We start from the raw sequence: 19,298 nt of genomic DNA, 5'->3' as shown, positions 1-19,298 counted from the left end.
AGATGTGGGGTGGAGGAGGGAACCTAGGGAGACTATACAGAGGAGATAAAGAGATGTGGGGTGGCTGAGGCTGAGGGAACCTAGGAGACTATACAGAGGAGATAAAGAGATGTGGGGTGGCTGAGGCAGAGGGAACCTAGGGAGACTATACAGAGGAGATTAAGAGATGTGGGGTGGCTGAGGCAGAGGGAACCTAGGGAGACTATACAGAGGAGATAAAGAGATGTGGGGTGGCGGAGGGAACCTAGGGAGACTATACAGAGGAGATAAAGAGATGTGGGGTGGCTGAGGCAGAGGGAACCTAGGGAGACTATACAGAGGAGATAAAGAGATGTGGGGTGGAGGAAACCTAGGGAGACCTAAAGGATGTGGGGTGGCTGAGACTATACAGAGGAGATGTGGGGTGGAAGGGAACCTAGAGATAAAGAGATGGGGGTGGAGGAGGGAACCTAGGGAGACTATACAGAGGAGATAAAGAGATGTGGGGTGGAGGAGGGAACCTAGGGAGACTATACAGAGGAGATAAAGAGATGTGGGGTGGAGGAGGGAACCTAGGGAGACTATAGAGGAGATAAAGAGATGTGGGGTGGAGGAGGGAACCTAGGGAGACTATACAGAGGAGATAAAGAGATGTGGGGTGGAGGAAGGGAACCTAGGGAGACTATAGAGGAGATAAAGAGATGTGGGGTGGAGGAGGGAACCTAGGGAGACTATAGAGGAGATAAAGAGATGTGGGGTGGAGGAGGGAACCTAGGGAGAGGAGATAAAGAGATGTGGGGTGGAGGAGGCAGAGGGAACCTAGGGAGACTATACAGAGGAGATAAAGAGATGTGGGGTGGAGGAGGGAACCTAGGAGACTATACAGAGGAGATAAAGAGATGTGGGGTGGCGGAGGGAACCTAGCGGAGGGAACCTAGGGAGACTATACAGAGGAGATAAAGAGATGTGGGGTGGAGGAGGGAACCTAGGGAGACTATACAGAGGAGATAAAGAGATGTGGGGTGGAGGAGGGAACCTGGGAGACTATACAGAGGAGATAAAGAGATGTGGGGTGGAGGAGGGAACCTAGGGAGACTATACAGAGGAGATAAAGAGATGTGGGGTGGAGGAGGCAGAGGGAACCTAGGGAGACTATACAGAGGAGATAAAGAGATGTGGGGTGGAGGAGGGAACCTAGGGAGACTATAGAGGAGATAAAGAGATGTGGGGTGGAGGAGGGAACCTAGGGAGACTATACAGAGGAGATAAAGAGATGTGGGGTGGAGGAGGCAGAGGGAACCTAGGGAGACTATACAGAGGAGATAAAGAGATGTGGGGTGGAGGAGGGAACCTAGGGAGACTATACAGAGGAGATAAAGAGATGTGGGGTGGCGGAGGGAACCTAGGGAGACTATACAGAGGAGATAAAGAGATGTGGGGTGGCAGAGGGAACCTAGGGAGACTATACAGAGGAGATAAAGAGATGTGGGGTGGAGGAGGGAACCTAGGGAGACTATACAGAGGAGATAAAGAGATGTGGGGTGGAGGAGGCAGAGGGAACCTAGGGAGACTATACAGAGGAGATAAAGAGATGTGGGGTGGAGGAGGGAACCTAGGGAGACTATACAGAGGAGATAAAGAGATGTGGGGTGGAGGAGGCAGAGGGAACCTAGGGAGACTATACAGAGGAGATAAAGAGATGTGGGGTGGAGGAGGGAACCTAGGGAGACTATACAGAGGAGATAAAGAGATGTGGGGTGGCGGAGGCAGAGGGAACCTAGGGAGACTATACAGAGGAGATAAAGAGATGTGGGGTGGAGGAGGGAACCTAGGGAGACTATACAGAGGAGATAAAGAGATGTGGGGTGGAGGAGGGAACCTAGGGAGACTATACAGAGGAGATAAAGAGATGTGGGGTGGAGGAGGGAACCTAGGGAGACTATACAGAGGAGATAAAGAGATGTGGGGTGGAGGAGGGAACCTAGGGAGACTATACAGAGGAGATAAAGAGATGTGGGGTGGAGGAGGGAACCTAGGGAGACTATACAGAGGAGATAAAGAGATGTGGGGTGGCTGAGGCTGAGGGAACCTAGGGAGACTATAGAGGAGATAAAGAGATGTGGGGTGGAGGAGGCAGAGGGAACCTAGGGAGCTTATACAGAGGAGAGGCAGTAAGCACAGGACTAGCCTGGTCCCAGATCTGTTTGTGCAGTCAGTTGGTGAGTCAGCACCAACAGATCTGGGAACAGGTTAGCACAGAAAGGCCATGCCTCGTCACACAGCCACTGATGATGAGGAATAACAAGACTCAAATGTCCTCTCTGCACTCAGGAAGGCCTTCCTCATTCTCAGTGCTTGGAAATAGTAATACAATTGGGTCAGCTAGGTCTCCGGATCTATATGTTTACCAAATCAGCAAACTGGCGAGAGAAGCACATTAGGGAACCTATTGTAAACATCTTAATTACAACAAATAAAATGTAATGTGCTGTATGTGAATACAGATTCTGTAGTGGAGTGAAGCGGTCGTTCCCTGGCAACCAGACTAGCAACAGTAAAAGTCAGATAACATCTGCAACATCATTATTAGTTATTAGTCCCATTCAGAGTTGACAGTTGAATCCTTGTAAAAACCTGACCATATCAAAGCAAGACGCTCCTCCCAGTGTCAGAGTCCTAGTTCAACAGTCTATGGAAGACATCTGAATGGTGGAACTCATTGCGAAACTGCGGAGGCAGAATCTCCCCAATCTCAACATCGTAAATGATATGCTGCTTGATGAGGTTGGCTGGGTGACTATAGGGGAATTGAGAATACCGGGCGGCACAAAGCAAGGAGGGTGTGTGTGTGTGTGTGTGTGTGTGTGTGTGTGTGTGTGTGTGTGTGTGTGTGTGTGTGTGTGTGTGTGTGTGTGTGTGTGTGTGTGTGTGTGTGTGTGTGTGTGTGTGTGTGTGTGTGTGTGTGTGTGTGTGTGTGTGTGTGTGTGTGTGTGTGTGTGTGTGTGTGTGTGTGTGTGTTGTTAAAGGGGAGGTGGATGAGGACGTGGAGTCCTCCTCCCTAGTGATCAAACATGAGCTTTATGATCGACTGAGACCATAAAGAACAAACCACACAGACACATACAGGCCAAGTGTCTGTGAGACTGACTGCAACCCAGAGGAATGAGACACAGAGAGACACAGAACAAGAAAAAACTACAGAGGGTGGAGAAGAGGAGAGGAACGGCAGCTAGAAGAGAAAGAGTGTAATTGGCAGTGACATCCGGAAGGGGAGGGGCTGGAGGGGGGAGGGGCTGGAGGGGGGAGGGGCTGGACCAAGGTATTTTAAGATGGAGGACACTTACGCTGGTGACTCGGCGGTAGATCTGTGCAGCGTTCTGGCACTCGGAGTAGGGGTACTCTGAGGTGGCCATCTCCAGCATGCACATCCCAAAGGCATACACATCCACTGACTCGTCATACTTCTCCTCATACATCTCAGGGGCCATGAACTCTGGGGTACCTTGAAACGGATCAAAACGGAACGGGTTCAGAACTCTCTGTGCCTCACACTGCTGTGTCTCCTCCGGCCCAACTCACCCAAGAGGGCCAGAGGGGAGAGGAGGAAAGGACGAAGCCACGGGACAGGCCGCCGACGTACCACCTGCGAGGAGAGAGACAGAAGAGAGAGCGGAGAGGGGGAATGGTGGGAGCAAAATAAATAAATCAAATAAATAAATAAATAAAAGAGAAGGGGGAAGCTGGATTCAGTTTAGTCAGAATTGAAACAGGCACAAGTTTTTCTCTGTAAGACCTTTTATTGGGGCTAAGAGAGAGAAGGGGGGGACAGGTGCACAGAACATGCTGATTGGCCCTTGTGCTGATACTTTGTAATCAAGCAATTGGGAGCAGTCTGGTTAGAGAAGACTCAAACAGGAGAGGGGTTGAGAGGACGACAGGTTGTTAGCAAGACAGACAGGTAAATGTAAGTTTAATCCCCTCCCCATTCAGACACAAACGCCTGATTGGAAAGCTTTGTAACAGTTGAGTCTGAAATAGCCAATCGAGGGCCTTTATTACTACATTTGTCCTACTGGTACGGTTATCAACGTAGCTATGGAACTAACTTGTGTCAAAACCTCACCTTTCACAGAGAAACACGATACATGTCTTAGTGTCACTTACCTGTTAGTTGACCTGTTGGAAGCAAAGGTTAGAGTAGGTTGGTTAGGCCCTGAGATAAAGCCCATCCCATAGCTACACACTGAACTAAACTGCTCTGTTCCGTGCACCTGATGACACTGGTGAGAAGCAAAGGTCTTACACAGAAAAACTATTATTTAGATTTTTTGGGGAAATGTTTATTTAATGTTTATTTTCACTTACCAGAACCACTTACTGTGACTGCAGTACATATGATATTATTACCCAGTACTGCAGAATGAGGGAGAGCCTACATGTTTTAAATACTCAAAGAGCACAGATAGACAAAAAAGAAAACAGGTTGATTAAGGGGAAAAAGCTAGATGAGCAGATAGAGATGGCCGTGTCAGGTGATCTTAAAACGCTGAGGGGGAGAACACAAAACCCACGAGGAAAACATTTCAGAGAGAGAGATATTACTGCATCTGAAACGGTCCCCTATTCCCTATATAGTGCGTTACTTTTGACCAGAGCCCTATGGGAGCCCTACAGGTACTGTTCAAAAGTAGTGCACTATATAGTGAATAGGGCGTCATTTCAGGAACATTCATTATCATTGTCAGCATGTGCATCTTAGATTTTAAATCAGGCTTAAAGTAAACAAACCACAGGTCTCCACCCAAACCCAAAGAGAAAATATGGTTTTTACCCACAAGAGGGAAAACTCCACATTTATTGTCAACATTTGTGGGATTTCACGATGTGGCTAAAGACCTGCTGTCATTAGGGCAATTTACAAGCTCCAACACACCACAGTTTATGGAAAGTCAGAGTGCTTTCACCTGCCTAATATGAATTTCAATTAGCTTTTTCTGGCGTAACTGATTGTTTTCAGATGGGGGAACAGAGACCAAAACGGTGTTTTCCCCTTGTTAAAACAGGGAACTGGATGGCACAGCAGAGCCGGGGTGGCTCCCCAGTTTCACCCCGAGACCAGTCCAACACAACCAGCCCTGGAGGAAACTGGAGGCCCACGGAGAACTACGGTCAGGGAGAGCCAGGCGCTGAAAACCTGTGGTCGGCTTACGACAAACAGTGGTTGGAATCTTAAACACTTTTTAAAAAGAAGTAAGGAATGAATTTTAAATATATTTAACTTTTATCCAGTCCTTCCAACCCCGTCACCCGAAACCCTCACATTCCATTCCAGAAGGTGTCCATTTAAATCCTAATATATTTTAAATTCAACCATCTGTGGTCGGAAGGGACGAGGGAATGGATCTGGCTTTGACACAGGTGTTGGGGTAGAAGGTGAATGGTCAAGGGTCAAAAAGGTTCAAATGTCACTAAATCAGCCTGTGGTCGTACCTATGACACTCTTGGCGAAGGAGGCCCGTTTGAGCGTAGCCAATCCCAGGTCTCCTATCTTGACGGAGCCAGTGGGGCCGGTGATGAAGATGTTGTCACACTTCAGGTCCCTGTGAATGATGGGAGGGGCCCGGGTGTGGAGGAAGTGGAGCCCCTTTAGGATCTGACGACACCAGCTACGTAGAACCTTGATCTTCATCACCTTGAACCGCTTCAGATACCTAGAACACAATAAGAACAAAACGTGATGAGACTGTGGGACATTTCTAACCAGTGTTGTTCTGATATAGCTGAAGAACCATCATCTTCAGCACCTTGAACCTCTTCATGTACAGTACCTACAACACATTTTAAATATTCATTTAGCCAGTAAAAGTTGTCATTATAAATGTGAGGTAAAGCGTTGAGAACAAATACAATAAAACAAGCAGTGGTGAGATGAGGTGTAACATTTCTATCAGCTGTTACAGGTGATTCATGATTATTAAAGTAACCATCACTGATGAGGAGTGATCACTGGCTTCATGTACAGGACCAGTCAAAAGTTGACACACCTACTCATTCAAGGGGTTTTCCCCTTTATTTTTACTATGTTCTACATTGTAGAATAAGAAACACATCAAAAATATATGGAATCATGTAGTAACCAATAAAGTATTACACAAATCAAAATATATTTTATATTTGAGATTCTTCAAAGTAGCCACCCTTCTCATTCTCTCAACCACAAAGACACAGCGGTTGGAACCAAATATCTCAAATTTGGACTCAAACTAAAGGACTTTAGTAGTGATTTCTTTGCAGCAATTCGACCACGAAGGCCTGATTTACAGTCTCCTGCTTCCTGTGAAGCAATTATTTGGGCTGCAATTTCTGAGGTTGGTAACTCTAATGAACTTATCCTCTGCAGCAGAGTCAACTCTGAGTCTTCCTGTCCTGTGGCGGTCCTCATGAGATGAGAGTCAGTTTCATCATAGCGCTTGATGTTTTTTGCGACTGCACTTGAAGAAACTTTCAAAGTTCTTGAAGTTTTCCAGATTGTCTGACCTTCCCGGACATTTCTGGGGGTAATGGCCGTAGCCCTCACCCTCCGATCCAACAGGTCCCAGATGTGCTCAATGGGATTGAGATCCGGGCTCTTCACTGGCCATGGCAGAACACCGACATTCCTGTCTTGCAGGAAATCACAAACAGAACGAGCAGTATGGCTGGTGGCATTGTCATGCTGGAGGGTCATGTCAGGATGAGCCTGCAGGAAGGGTACCACATGAGGGAGGAGGATGTCTTCCCTGTAACGCACAGCGTTGAGATTGCCTGCAATGACATCAAGCTCAGTCCGATGATGCTGTGACACACCGCCCCAGACCATGACGGACCCCCCACCTCCAAATCGATCCCACTCCAGAGTACAGGCATCGGTGTAACGCTCATTCCTTCGACGATAAACACAAGTCCGACCATCACCCCTGGTGAGACAAAACCACGACTCGTCAGTGAAGAGCACTTTTTGCCAGTCCTGTCTGGTCCAGTGACGGTGGGTTTGTGCCCGTTGATGTCTGGTGAGGACCAGACTTACAACAGGTCTAGAAGCCCTCAGGCCAGCCTCTCTCAGCCTATTTCAGACAGTCAGACAGTTTTCAGTCAGTAGAAAGGCCTCTTTAGTGTCCTAAGTTTTCATAACTGTGAACTTAATTGTCTACCGTCTGTAAGCTGTTAGTGTCTTAGCGACCGTTCGTCAGGTGCATGTTCATTAATTGTTTATGGTTCATTGAACAAGCATGGGAAACAGCGTTTAAACCCTTTACAATGAAGATCTGTGGAGTTATTTGGATTTGAACAAATTATCTTTGAAAGACAGGGTACTGAAAAATGTCTTTTTGCGTTTCTTTTTTTTGTTGCTGAGTTTATATACACCTCTCAAAAAAATAAAGGGAACACTTAAACAACACAATGTAACTCCAAGTCAATCACACTTCTGTGAAAACAGACTGTCCACTTAAGAAGCAACACTGATTGACAATGAATGTCACATGCTGTTGTGTAAATGGAATAGACAACAGGTGAAAATGATAGGCAATTAGCAAGAAACCCCCAATAAAGGAGTGGTTCTGCAGGTGATAACCACAGACCACTTCTCAGGTCCTATGCTTCCTGGCTGATGTTTTGGTCACTTTTGAATGCTGGCAGTGCTTTCACTCTAGTGGTAGCATGAGACGGAGTCTACAACCCAAACAAGTGGCTCAGGTAGTGCAGCTCATCCAGGATGGCACATCAATGCGAGCTGTGGCAAGAAGGTTTGCTGTGTCTGTCAGCGTAGTGTCCAGAGCATGGAGGCGCTACCAGGAGACAGGCCAGTACATCAGGAGACGTGGAGGAGGCCGTAGGAGGGCAACAAACCAGCAGCAGGACCGCTACCTCCGCCTTTCTGCAAGGAGGAGCAGGAGGAGCACTGCCAGAACCCTGCAAAATGACCTGCAGCAGGCCACAAATGTGCATGTGTCTGCTCAAACGGTCAGAAACAGACTCCATGAGGGTGGTATGAGGGCCCGACGTCCACAGGTGGGGGTTGTGCTTACAGCCCAAGACCGTGCAGGACGTTTGGCATATGCCAAAGAACATCAAGATTGGCAAATTCGCCAATGGCGCCCTGTGCTCTTCACAGATGAAAGCAGGTTCACACTGAGCACATGTGACAGACGTGACAGTCTGGAGACACCATGGAGAACGTTCTGTTGCCTGCAACATCCTCCAGCATGACCGGTTTGGCGGTGGGTCAGTCATGGTGTGGGGTGGCACTTCTTTGGGGGGCCGCACAGCCCTCCATGTGCTCGCCAGAGGCAGCCTGACTGCCATTAGGTACCGAGATGAGATCCTCAGACCTCTTGTGAGACCATATGCTGGTGCGGTTGGCCCTGGGTTCCTCCTCATGCAAGACAATGCTAGACCTCATGTGGCTGGAGTGTGTCAGCAGTTCCTGCAAGAGGAAGGCATTGATGCTATGGACTGGCCTGCCCGTTCCCCAGACCTGAATCCAATTGAGCACATCTGGGACATCATGTCTCGCTCCATCCACTAAGGCCAGGTTGCACCACAGACTGTCCAGGAGTTGGCGGATGCTTTAGTCCAGGTCTGGGAGGAGATCCCTCAGGAGACCATCCGCCACCTCATCAGGAGCATGTCCAGGCGTTGTAGGGAGGTCATACAGGCACGTGGAGGCCACACACACTACTGAGCCTCATTTTGACTTGTTTTAAGGACATTACATCAAAGTTGGATTAGCCTGTAGTGTGGTTTTCCACTTTAATTTTGAGTGTGACTCCAAATCCAGACCTCCATGGGTTGATAAATTTGATTTCCATTGATAATTTTTGTGTGATTTTGTTGTCAGCACATTCAACTATGTAAAGAAAAAAATATTTAATAAGAATATTTCATTCATTCAGATCTAAGATGTGTTATTTTAGGGTTCCCTTTATTTTTTTGAGTAGCGTATATTACACATACATAATATTTTCTACATACTTTATAATAATCTGGTTATAGTTGTTTAAGTTTACACTGAAAACATCCATCCAGAAATGTATTTCTAAAAACCCTGTTTGGACTTAGCAGGCCCGAACAAACACTTAGGCGGCCCGCCCAAGGATTTAAACGGCAGACAAATCCCTGGTGTGTATACGTGCACCTGTGTTTAGACTACATGTGTGTATCTGGATCAGTACCCTGAGTGTTACAGTGCCAAACCTCAGTGTTTTTCCTTTTTGCACTGGGCTCAGGCTCCCATGTTGAACAACCCTCCGTGACAGTGTTACAGGAAGTGGACAGTGTTACAGGAAGTGGATAATCTAGGCCATGACAGTGTTACAGGAAGTGGATAATCTAGGCCATGACAGTGTTACAGGAAGTGGATAATCTAGGCCATGACAGTGTTACCGTCCCCATAGTGAAGGTGCAGTCGTTTAAGACACAGCACACTGACTCTTCCACAGGAGGGAGCTGCTGGTCTGGTCCAGAGTCCTGAGCTGCACTGTCTGTCCTGTTGTGGGCCCAGACAGACTAGCACCACATGGTCAGTACTGGTACAACACCACAGCAGATTGGACAGGCAGCCACACTGACACCCTCTCATTTTCTCTTTGTCTGTCGCTCTCTCTCGTTCCATGTCTCTCTCCATTGTCACCATTTGTCTCTCTCCATCTCTCAGCTCTCTCCCCTCCCTTGTCTGTCGCTCTCTCTCGTTCCATGTCTCTCTCCATCCTCACCATTTGTCTCGCTCTCTCCCCTCCCCCTCCCTTCGTCTGTCGCTCTCTCTCGTTCCATGTCTCTCTCCATCATCACCATTTGTCTCGCTCTCTCCCTCCCTTCATCTGTCGCTCTCTCTCGTTCCATGTCCATTTGTCTGTCGCTCTCTCTCGTTCCATGTCTCTCTCCATCCTCACCATTTGTCTCGCTCTCCCTCATCCCTCCCCCATCCCTTCCTCTTTGTCGCTCTCTCTCCCTTTGTTCCATGTCTCTCTCCATCCTCACCATTTGTCTCGCTCTCTCCCCCCCCCTTTATCTGTCCTCTCTTCGTCTCTCTGTCTCGCTCTCGCTCTCTCTCGTTCCATGTCTCTCTCCATCCTCACCATTTGTCTCGCTCTCTCCCCCCCCTCCCTTCATCTCCCTTTATGTCTCTCTCCATCCTCACCTTTTGTCTCGTCTGTCTGTCTCTCTCATTCCATGTCTCTCTCCATCCTCACCTTTTGTCTCGCTCTCTCCCCTCCCCCTCCCTTTATCTGTCTGTCTGTCTCACTCTACCTCAGTCTCGCTCCCTGCCTCCGCCTCTCTATCAAGAATGTGAGGAATCTGCAGCAGCAGCAGCTGGCAGGTGGGCAACTCTCCCAGCTCTCCCACAATGCATCAATCCCATGGAAATTGGGGTGGTGGGCGGCACGCAGTCCGTTGCCCATTTCTACTGTAGCTGTCTGCTCTACATTCAGGTTTTATTGTTACCACAAACACCATGTGCCCAGAGCCTGGTACCCCCCTGTCCTGTCCACTTCTGTTCTCTCTACATTGTCAGGGGTTTTGTCATGTGTGTGTGTGTGTGGGCTCTAGTGTGCCAGACCGAGTGTAGACTAGCTATCAGCAGGGAGGTAGGGAGATGGACATGCGTCCTGGTCATGGTGAGACAACAGCATCCTGGTAAGAGGTACCACTCTGCTCTCAGGGCTCACACACAGCTGTGAAGTGCTTATTATGGAACACTCACAAAGCCCTATTTGACTAGCAGATGTGCCTACGCATAATATGAAGGTTATGGAACAAGGAAAAGGTTTTAGTAGAAGGACAAATAACATTAAGATATTTCCTTTGACATTTTCATATCTCCGTTGGTGGCAGAGAACAACAGTAGTGGGGATGAGACGGCAGAGGTTGACGACTGGAGAGGTGGACGTTCACCAAAATGTTTAGTGTGTGTGTGTGTGTGTGTGTGTGTGTGTGTGTGTGTGTGTGTGTGTGTGTGTGTGTGTGTGTGTGTGTGTGTGTGTGTGTGTGTGTGTGTGTGTGTGTGTGTGTGTGTGTGTGTGTGTGTGTGTGTGTGTGTGTGTGTGTGTGTGTGTGTGTGTGTGTATATATAAAAGCGTACAAGCTTGTCAGTACTACTCACGTTTTGAGGGTGCCTGATGTCATAAGCTCTGTGACCAGCACGATGCACTTGGAGTTCTTTCCTTTGGAGGGAGACTCCCAGGAGTCGTAGAAGCGTACAATGTTATGGTGCTGCAGACCCTTCAACATCTCAGCCTCCTCCTTGAACCTCTGACGCTCCGTCTTAGACAGCTTACGATCCTGTAGGAGAGAGCAGGAGAAACATCTAGCAAACAATAGATTTCACATTCCATTTCCTGTTGTCTTGACACATAATGCTTTACAATAACCCAGCCTAAGGTATAGGACAGAACCCAATCAATCAATAAACCAATCGCTCAATCAATCAAGTGTTCATAAAGTCCTTTTTCCATCAGCAGTTGTCACAGTGTTTCACAGTAACCTGCCTAGTCAAGCCATGAACCACACAGGAAGAACTGAGAAAACAAAAACAAACAGACTAGCTAGCGAACCTACATACTTCTCAGTTGTCCTATTTTAACAGCCTGGGTCCCTCTAACTTGATGGGAATACCAGTGCTGGCCTGCACCACAAACCATATATGCACCGGCCATTGCGGTCAGGGAAACACTAATAAACATTGCTGTACATTTAAAAAAAGAGTGAGTTTGAGGGGTTTGACTTGTTTTACGGAGATTCCATGTTTGTGGTTTAGAAATATCTTTGTGGCCGAGAGGCTTGGTCCTGTTAAACAGATACTTGGGGATTTCAGCAATGAGGCCATTTAACAACTTCCCCAGAATCAGATTAACTAGTTGATACCATTTTAAGGTCTGTGTCAAGTATGAAGGAAGTTAGAAGTAGTTTCGCGAGCCAATGCTAACAAGTGCTAGTACAATGACTGAAAGTCTATGGGTATCTGCTAGCACGCCAGTTAGCAATTGCGCTAACGCCAGTTAGCAATTTTCTTCAAACCGCACGCAGACACATAAAAATGGTATCCACAATTTCATCTGACTCTGGGGGGACCCCAAAGTATCCCTTTTAAGGTCAGAGTTCATCATGGCATAGTAAAACCAGAAGTCTCCCTATAAATGGTCTGTAATGAGCTTTGTGTTAAATCAGACTGGATTCACATAAAAGCAAGACAGAGGGGAGAAAGAAAAAGGTTCGGTTGAGGTGGTGGAGGGGGAGGGTGGGGGGGTGGGGGTGGAGGGGACAGGTGTTAGAAGGCCAGTGGAGAGTCACCCTGTGTGGCCCTATAGAGGTGAGTCACCCACAGTCACCTCTCCCTGGCCAGATCGGCTTGGCACAACATTGCGTCATCTCTTTTCTTTTCCACATACACAGGCAGGCAGAGATAGAGAGAGAGAGAGAGATAGGGTGGGAGGAGGCCCTATCGGTCCACAAACCTAGTCATTAATCATCCTCATTCCTTCCTGGTCAGATGGATTATATCAAAAGCAGACAGGGTTCAGCCTTCAGTTTCACAAAAAAGGTCAGACATCTATTTGTTTCATTATGGCCTTATTTTCCAGCCCAGAAAAACCAAAACAAAGTCTACTTCCGTCGAGGATATGATGGTTTAAATCCGCTGATGGGGGTAAGGATGGGGTTGCTCTGAAATCTGCACCTGGGGCATTACATGAGGATGGATTAGAACAATGCCTGGTGAAAGCACTAAAGCAATTGTATTTCCGGGGATTTTGGTTTTGGCATTAGCAGTGATTTAGTCCTTTTAGCTGGCAGAGACAGGCATTACTAGCCTGGGTCTCTAGACAATCTGCCAGCATCACAGGCTACCCTACAGAAGTCATTTTAGCTGGCAGAGACAGGCATTACTAGCCTGGGTCTCTAGACAATCTGCCAGCATCACAGGCTACCCTACAGAATAACCTCACACTCAACGTCAACAAAACTAAGGAGATGATTGTGGACTTCAGGAAACAGCAGAGGGAACACCCCCCCACATCGATTAACAGTAGTGGAGAGGGTAGCATTTTAAGTTCCTCGGCATACACATCACAGACAAACTGAATTGGTCCACTCACACTGACAGCGTGACTGAAGAGTCAGGCGCCTATTCAACCTCAGGAGGCTGAAGAAATTCGGCTTGTCACAAAAGCACTCTTCAAACTTCTACAGATGCAAATGGTATCCACGAGTTCATCCTGGCGGGCTGTATCACCGCCTTTTAAGGTCAGGTTCATCATGGCTGCTCCGCCCTCAATAAATGGCTCTCCAGAGGTGTTAAATGAGGACTGCACATAAAAGCAAGACAGAGGGGGCAAACTAAAGGCCCTCCAGGACACTGGACCCGTTGTTACAGGAAGGCCATAAAGATCATCAAGGACATCAACCACCCGAACCACTACCTGTTCACCCCGCTATCATCCAGAAGGCGAGTCAGCTGGGAGGTGCATCAAAGCTACCGAGAGACTGAAAAACAGCTTCTATCTCAATCACAGGCAGACTGTTAAATAGCCACCACTAACATTGAGTGGCTGCTGCCACAAACTGTCATTGACATTTTCCAGCCATGGCATAATGGATTATGATGGAAATGATGTAAATATTCACTAGCCACTTTAAACAATGCTACTTATATAATGTTACTTACCCTACATTATTCATCTCATATGCATATGTATATACTGTACTCTAAACAAAGTCGACTGCATCCTTATGTAACACATGTATCACTAGCCACTTTAACTATGCCACTTTGTTTACTTTGTCTGAACACTCATCTCATATGTATATACTGTAGGATACCATCTACTGTATGCTGCCTGTACCATCACTCATTCATATATCCTTATGTACATGTTTTATCCCCTTAGCACTGTTATAAGACAGTAGTTTTGGAATTGTTAGTTAGATTACTTGTTGGTTATCACTGCATTGTCGGAACTAGAAGCACAAGCATTTCGCTACACTCGCATTAACATCTGCTAACCATGTGTATGTGACAAATAAAATTTGATTTGATTTTTTAAGTCATTTTTTTAGCTGGCAGAGACAGGCATTACTAGCCTGGGTCTCTAGACAATCTGCCAGCATCACAGGCTACCCTACATAAGTCCTTTTAGCTGGCAGAGACAGGCATTACTAGCCTGGGTCTCTAGACAATCTGCCAGCATCACAGGCTACCCTACAGAAGTCCTTTTAGCTGGCAGAGACAGGCATTACTAGCCTGGGTCTCTAAAGAATCTGCCAGCATCACAGGCTACCCTACAGAAGAAGAAACAAAGTGTATTTGTGTCCATATCGGTCTGTGTGAGTCTTTCACCTGTGCAGCCATAAAGCCCATGTCAGTTCAAGCCACCTAAATCCATCGAGCACCAGTAGGAGGACCCTCAGTGTCACCAGAGCACAGATGCAACTCATTAAGCCAAGTCATTAGCAGGTTTCAGAGGGATCAGGTTCTGTGCATGGAAACTCAGCAGGGAAGGTGGGTCTGAGAACACACTCAGCCCAGATGAGACCATTAGATATTGAACAGCTCTAACGAGGATCAGGGGTCCCAGGGCCATATACACATTAGCTTTGGAAAGACGGAGTTGGAAATAAAGGTTCCACCTGCATACTATCAATATTTTTAAAAGGGACATTTGAATACTGATCTGCTTCATATTTACCATGTCCAGCACCACCCCAACATCAATCTGAAAATGGCACATTTCTATGTTTTGTAGTAAAAAAAAGATGGAGGAAGATGCAAATGCCTTCTCATAATTAGTTTAAAAAATAGAAAATCACCCGATGATGTAATTGGAAACACTTATCTTCCTCTGTCTGTTTTACTACAAAACATAGAAGCATACCATTTTCACTAGGGATGCACGATATATCGGTGAACATATCGGTATCGGCCGTTGTCTAGTTTAACGGCGATGTCAAAGCTGACGTGCATACCTATATAACGTAGGTAGATGACGTGCATACCTATATAACATAGGTAGATGACGTGCATACCTATATAACATAGGTAGATGACGTGCATACCTATATAACGTAGGTAGATGACGTGCATACCTATATAACGTAGGTAGATGACGTGCATACCTATATAACGTAGGTAGATGATACCTATATAACGTAGGTAGATGACGTGCATACCTATATAACGTAGGTAGATGACGTGCATACCTATATAACGTAGGTAGATGACGTGCATACCTATATAACGTAGGTAGATGACGTGCATACCTATATAACGTAGGTAGATGACGTGCATACCTATATAACGTAGGTAGATGACGTGCATACCTATATAACGTAGGTAGATGACGTGCATACCTATATAACGTAGGTAGATGACGTGCATACCTATATAACGTAGGTAGATGACGTGCATACCTATATAACGTAGGTAGATGACGTGCATACCTATATAACGTAGGTACATGACGTACATACCTATATAACGTAGGTACATGACGTACATACCTATATAACGTAGGTACATTACGTAATGACAACACGTAAAGTTGAGCTACACCTGCAACACAGCATTCCTAACCTAGTCCACAATGTCTGCTGTGTGGATCGAGCAGTCAACAAGTCCAGCAGTCATTTGAAAGAGTAACAACATTTCAGCGAGACAACTCAATGGCAAAATCCATTAAATCCAAGATAAAGGAATTCATTGCCCTTGACAATCAACCGTTCTCTGTCGTTTGTGATGTTGGCTTTCGCCGACTGGTTGAGCACCGGTACACACCACCAAGTGTGCCATTTTCAGACGTCACTGCTACTAGCTTCACGACATAAATACTGTGGAACGCCGTTTGGGTCTTTGTGTGTCAAAGAAGATACAGTAGCACTGCCAAAGCTGTACAAAAAGTCTCCAAACGTCGGCCACAAACGATGTGTTTACAACTCCACGTTGGTAATAAAGCAGCATTTGTTTGACCGCAACTTCTGGGGTAGCCTAGCACCAATACAACATGTCTGAAAACAATGACCAAAAGAAACTGCAGACATTTTCATTATTCTTAGCAATGATTTAGGAATCCTGTATTAGCTAGGTAGCCACTTGCGGTTGTTCGCCTATTGAAATTGAACTTCAGTTCATGAAAATAAATAGCTAGCCAGCTACTTAACACTATTGCCCAAAGCTAACGTTATAAGCAGCCAGCTAGCTTCATCTGGCTAGTGAGGCTCGACCTGACCGGGTTGTGTTGTGATGCTAGCCACAGTAAGGATTAGGCACAATAGTGGAATTTGCAGTTTTCCTTCAAAATAAAAGTATGTAATTGACAGTGATGCAAATTAATACAAATAGTATAATTATGCCATACTTTTATTTTGAAGGCTAACCACAAAGTCCACTATTGTGGCTAATCCTTATTGTGGCTAGCTTCACAGATGGGTCCGACCACCATTAATCAAATAAGAACTGTCCTATAAATGAGGGTTATTTTAGATAATGACACCTAGCTATATAGTTAACTAGCTAAATAAAGCTACTGAAACAGATTGTCGTTTTACTATGTTTTTGGTTTAGAACATTGCTTGCATCAATGAGCTAGCTTTTTTTAAATGACCAGCACTGTAGGTGCGCCAGACAACTTTACCAGCATCATAGCATATGTATTGATGAATCGTTGTGACATGAAAGTGTGTAAAGAGTGTAAAGAGTGTAATCGATGTGTAATAACTACGTAATAAATGTATGAACGCGTTAAATGATTATGTGACGTGCAGTCAATACTCAGGTCCTGATTGGTCAACGAGTCTATTTGACACCTCAAATAGTGTTAAATACTATATTTTCTGACACCAAAGACGTTCCATAGAAATCCTGGTTGGGAATGAAACGACTGAACAAATGAACAACAAAACAGCAAGTAAGTGACAGAATAAGGTTTTGATTATGTTTTACTAGTAACGGGGACATACGTAAATGCCAACTAAATAAACTTTTTGGTCAGTGTGTGTGTGTGTGTGTGTGTGTGTGTGTGTGTGTGTGTGTGTGTGTGTGTGTGTGTGTGTGTGTGTGTGTGTGTGTGTGTGTGTGTGTGTGTGTGTGTGTGTGTGTGTGTGTGTGTGTGTGTGCAACCTTTATTTATGTAAAGCAAGTCAGTTAAGAACAAATACTTATTTACAATGACTGCCTACACCGGCCTAACCTGGACGACGCTGGGCAAATTGTGCGCCGCCCTATGGGACTCCCAATCACGACCATTTGTGGTACAGCCTGGAATCGAACCAGGGACTGTAGTGATGCCTCTTGCACTGAGATGCAGTGCCTTAGACCGCTGTGTCCATGTGTGTGTGTGTGTTAACTATTTAACTGTACTAGAATGCCTAAAAGGCACTAAAATTGTAAATATCGGTTATCGGTGTCGTTTTTTCTGAGCAAGGAATATTTTGGAAATCGGTATCGGCCGAAAATGTCATATCGACGAATCACTTATTTTCACATAGGTTGATGTTGGGGTGGTGCCCTCGACCTTCGCCTCTCCCGAGTCTGTACGGGAGTTGCAGCGATGAGACAATTAGATACCACGAAATTGGGAAGGAAAAAAAAGAAAATAATTGTGCCAATTTTGACAAATTCCAAATAAAACATGGAACAAAAATATGTTTAAAAAAACAGCAAGAAATGTGCCATCCAGTCAAAGTGTGAGAACTGAAGAGGGGGGTCTGCAAGGCTGGTCATGTCCGTCTCCAGTGTGAGAACTGAAGAGGGGGTCTGGAAGGCTGGTCATGTCAGTCTCCAGTCCGTCTCCAGTGTGAGAACTGAAGAGGGGGGTCTGCAAGGCTGGTCATGTCAGTCTCCAGTCCGTCTCCAGTGTGAGAACTGAAGAGGGGGGTCTGCAAGGCTGGTCATGTCCGTCTCCAGTGTGAGAACTGAAGAGGGGGTCTGGAAGGCTGGTCATGTCAGTCTCCAGTCCGTCTCCAGTGTGAGAACTGAAGAGGGGGGTCTGCAAGGCTGGTCATGTTCGTCTCCAGTGTGAGAACTGAAGAGGGGGTCTGGAAGGCTGGTCATGTCAGTCTCCAGTGTGAGAACTGAAGAGGGGGTCTGGAAGGCTGGTCATGTCAGTCTCCAGTGTGAGAACTGAAGAGGGGGTCTGGAAGGCTGGTCATGTCAGTCTCTAGTGTGAGAACTGAAGAGGGGGTCTGGAAGGCTGGTCATGTCAGTCTCCAGTGTGAGAACTGAAGAGGGGGTCTGGAAGGCTGGTCATGTCAGTCTCTAGTGTGAGAACTGAAGAGGGGGTCTGGAAGGCTGGTCATGTCAGTCTCCAGTGTGAGAACTGAAGAGGGGGTCTGGAAGGCTGGTCATGTCAGTCTTCAGTGTGAAAACTGAAGAGGGGGTCTGGAAGGCTGGTCATGTCAGTCTCCAGTGTGAGAACTGAAGAGGGGGTATGCAAGGCTGGTCATGTCAGTCTCCAGTGTGAGAACTGAAGAGGGGGTCTGCAAGGCTGGTCATGTCAGTCTCCAGTGTGAGAACTGAAGAGGGGGTCTGCAAGGCTGGTCATGTCAGTCTCCAGTGTGAGAACTGAAGAGGCGGTCTGCAAGGCTGGTCATGTCAGTCTCCAGTGTGAGAACTGAAGAGGGGGTCTGCAAGGCTGGTCATGTCAGTCTCCAGTGTGAGAACTGAAGAGGGGGTCTGCAAGGCTGGTCATGTTCGTCTCCAGTGTGAGAACTGAAGAGGGGGTCTGCAAGGCTGGTCATGTCCGTCTCCAGTGTGAGAACTGAAGAGGGGGTCTGCAAGGCTGGTCATGCCCGTCTCCAGTGTGAGAACTGAAGAGGGGGGTCTGCAAGGCTTGTCATGTTCGTCTCCAGTGTGAGAACTGAAGAGGGGGTCTGCAAGGCTGGTCATGTCAGTCTCCAGTGTGAGAACTGAAGAGGGGGTCTGCAAGGCTGGTCATGTTCGTCTCCAGTGTGAGAACTGAAGAGGGGGGTCTGCAAGGCTGGTCATGTCCGTCTCCAGTGTGAGAACTGAAGAGGGGGTCTGCAAGGCTGGTCATGTCTGTCTCCAGTGTGAGAACTGAAGAGGGGGTCTGCAAGGCTGGTCATGTCAGTCTCCAGTGTGAGAACTGAAGAGGGGGTCTGCAAGGCTTGTCATGTCCGTCTCCAGTGTGAGAACTGAAGAGGGGGTCTGCAAGGCTGGTCATGTTCGTCTCCAGTGTGAGAACTGAAGAGGGGGTCTGCAAGGCTGGTCATGTTCATCTCAGTACTGTGTGCCTCGTCTTCTTCCACCACGGTGGCGAACCACAACATGTGAC

At 46.8% G+C, this 19,298-nt stretch overlaps 1 protein-coding gene across 1 annotated transcript in view; it reads right to left on the bottom strand.

Annotated features, from left to right (window-relative positions):
* The window catches only part of wnk1b (WNK lysine deficient protein kinase 1b), a 209,215-nt gene that overhangs the window by 88,064 nt on the left and 101,853 nt on the right, over nucleotides 1-19,298 (bottom strand). The window contains exons 3-5 of the mRNA XM_046336086.1: nucleotides 11,120-11,298; nucleotides 5,470-5,690; nucleotides 3,324-3,481 (exon numbers count right to left, since the gene is read on the bottom strand). Coding sequence (XP_046192042.1) covers nucleotides 3,324-3,481; nucleotides 5,470-5,690; nucleotides 11,120-11,298 — 558 coding nt within the window. The remainder of the gene's footprint in view (nucleotides 1-3,323; nucleotides 3,482-5,469; nucleotides 5,691-11,119; nucleotides 11,299-19,298) is intronic.

Source organism: Oncorhynchus gorbuscha, unplaced genomic scaffold, assembly GCF_021184085.1.
Source record: "Oncorhynchus gorbuscha isolate QuinsamMale2020 ecotype Even-year unplaced genomic scaffold, OgorEven_v1.0 Un_scaffold_925, whole genome shotgun sequence".
In the NCBI taxonomy this organism is placed as follows: domain Eukaryota; kingdom Metazoa; phylum Chordata; class Actinopteri; order Salmoniformes; family Salmonidae; genus Oncorhynchus; species Oncorhynchus gorbuscha.
Note: the sequence above shows the minus strand (reverse complement) of the source record. Positions and strands in the feature narration are given on the sequence as shown.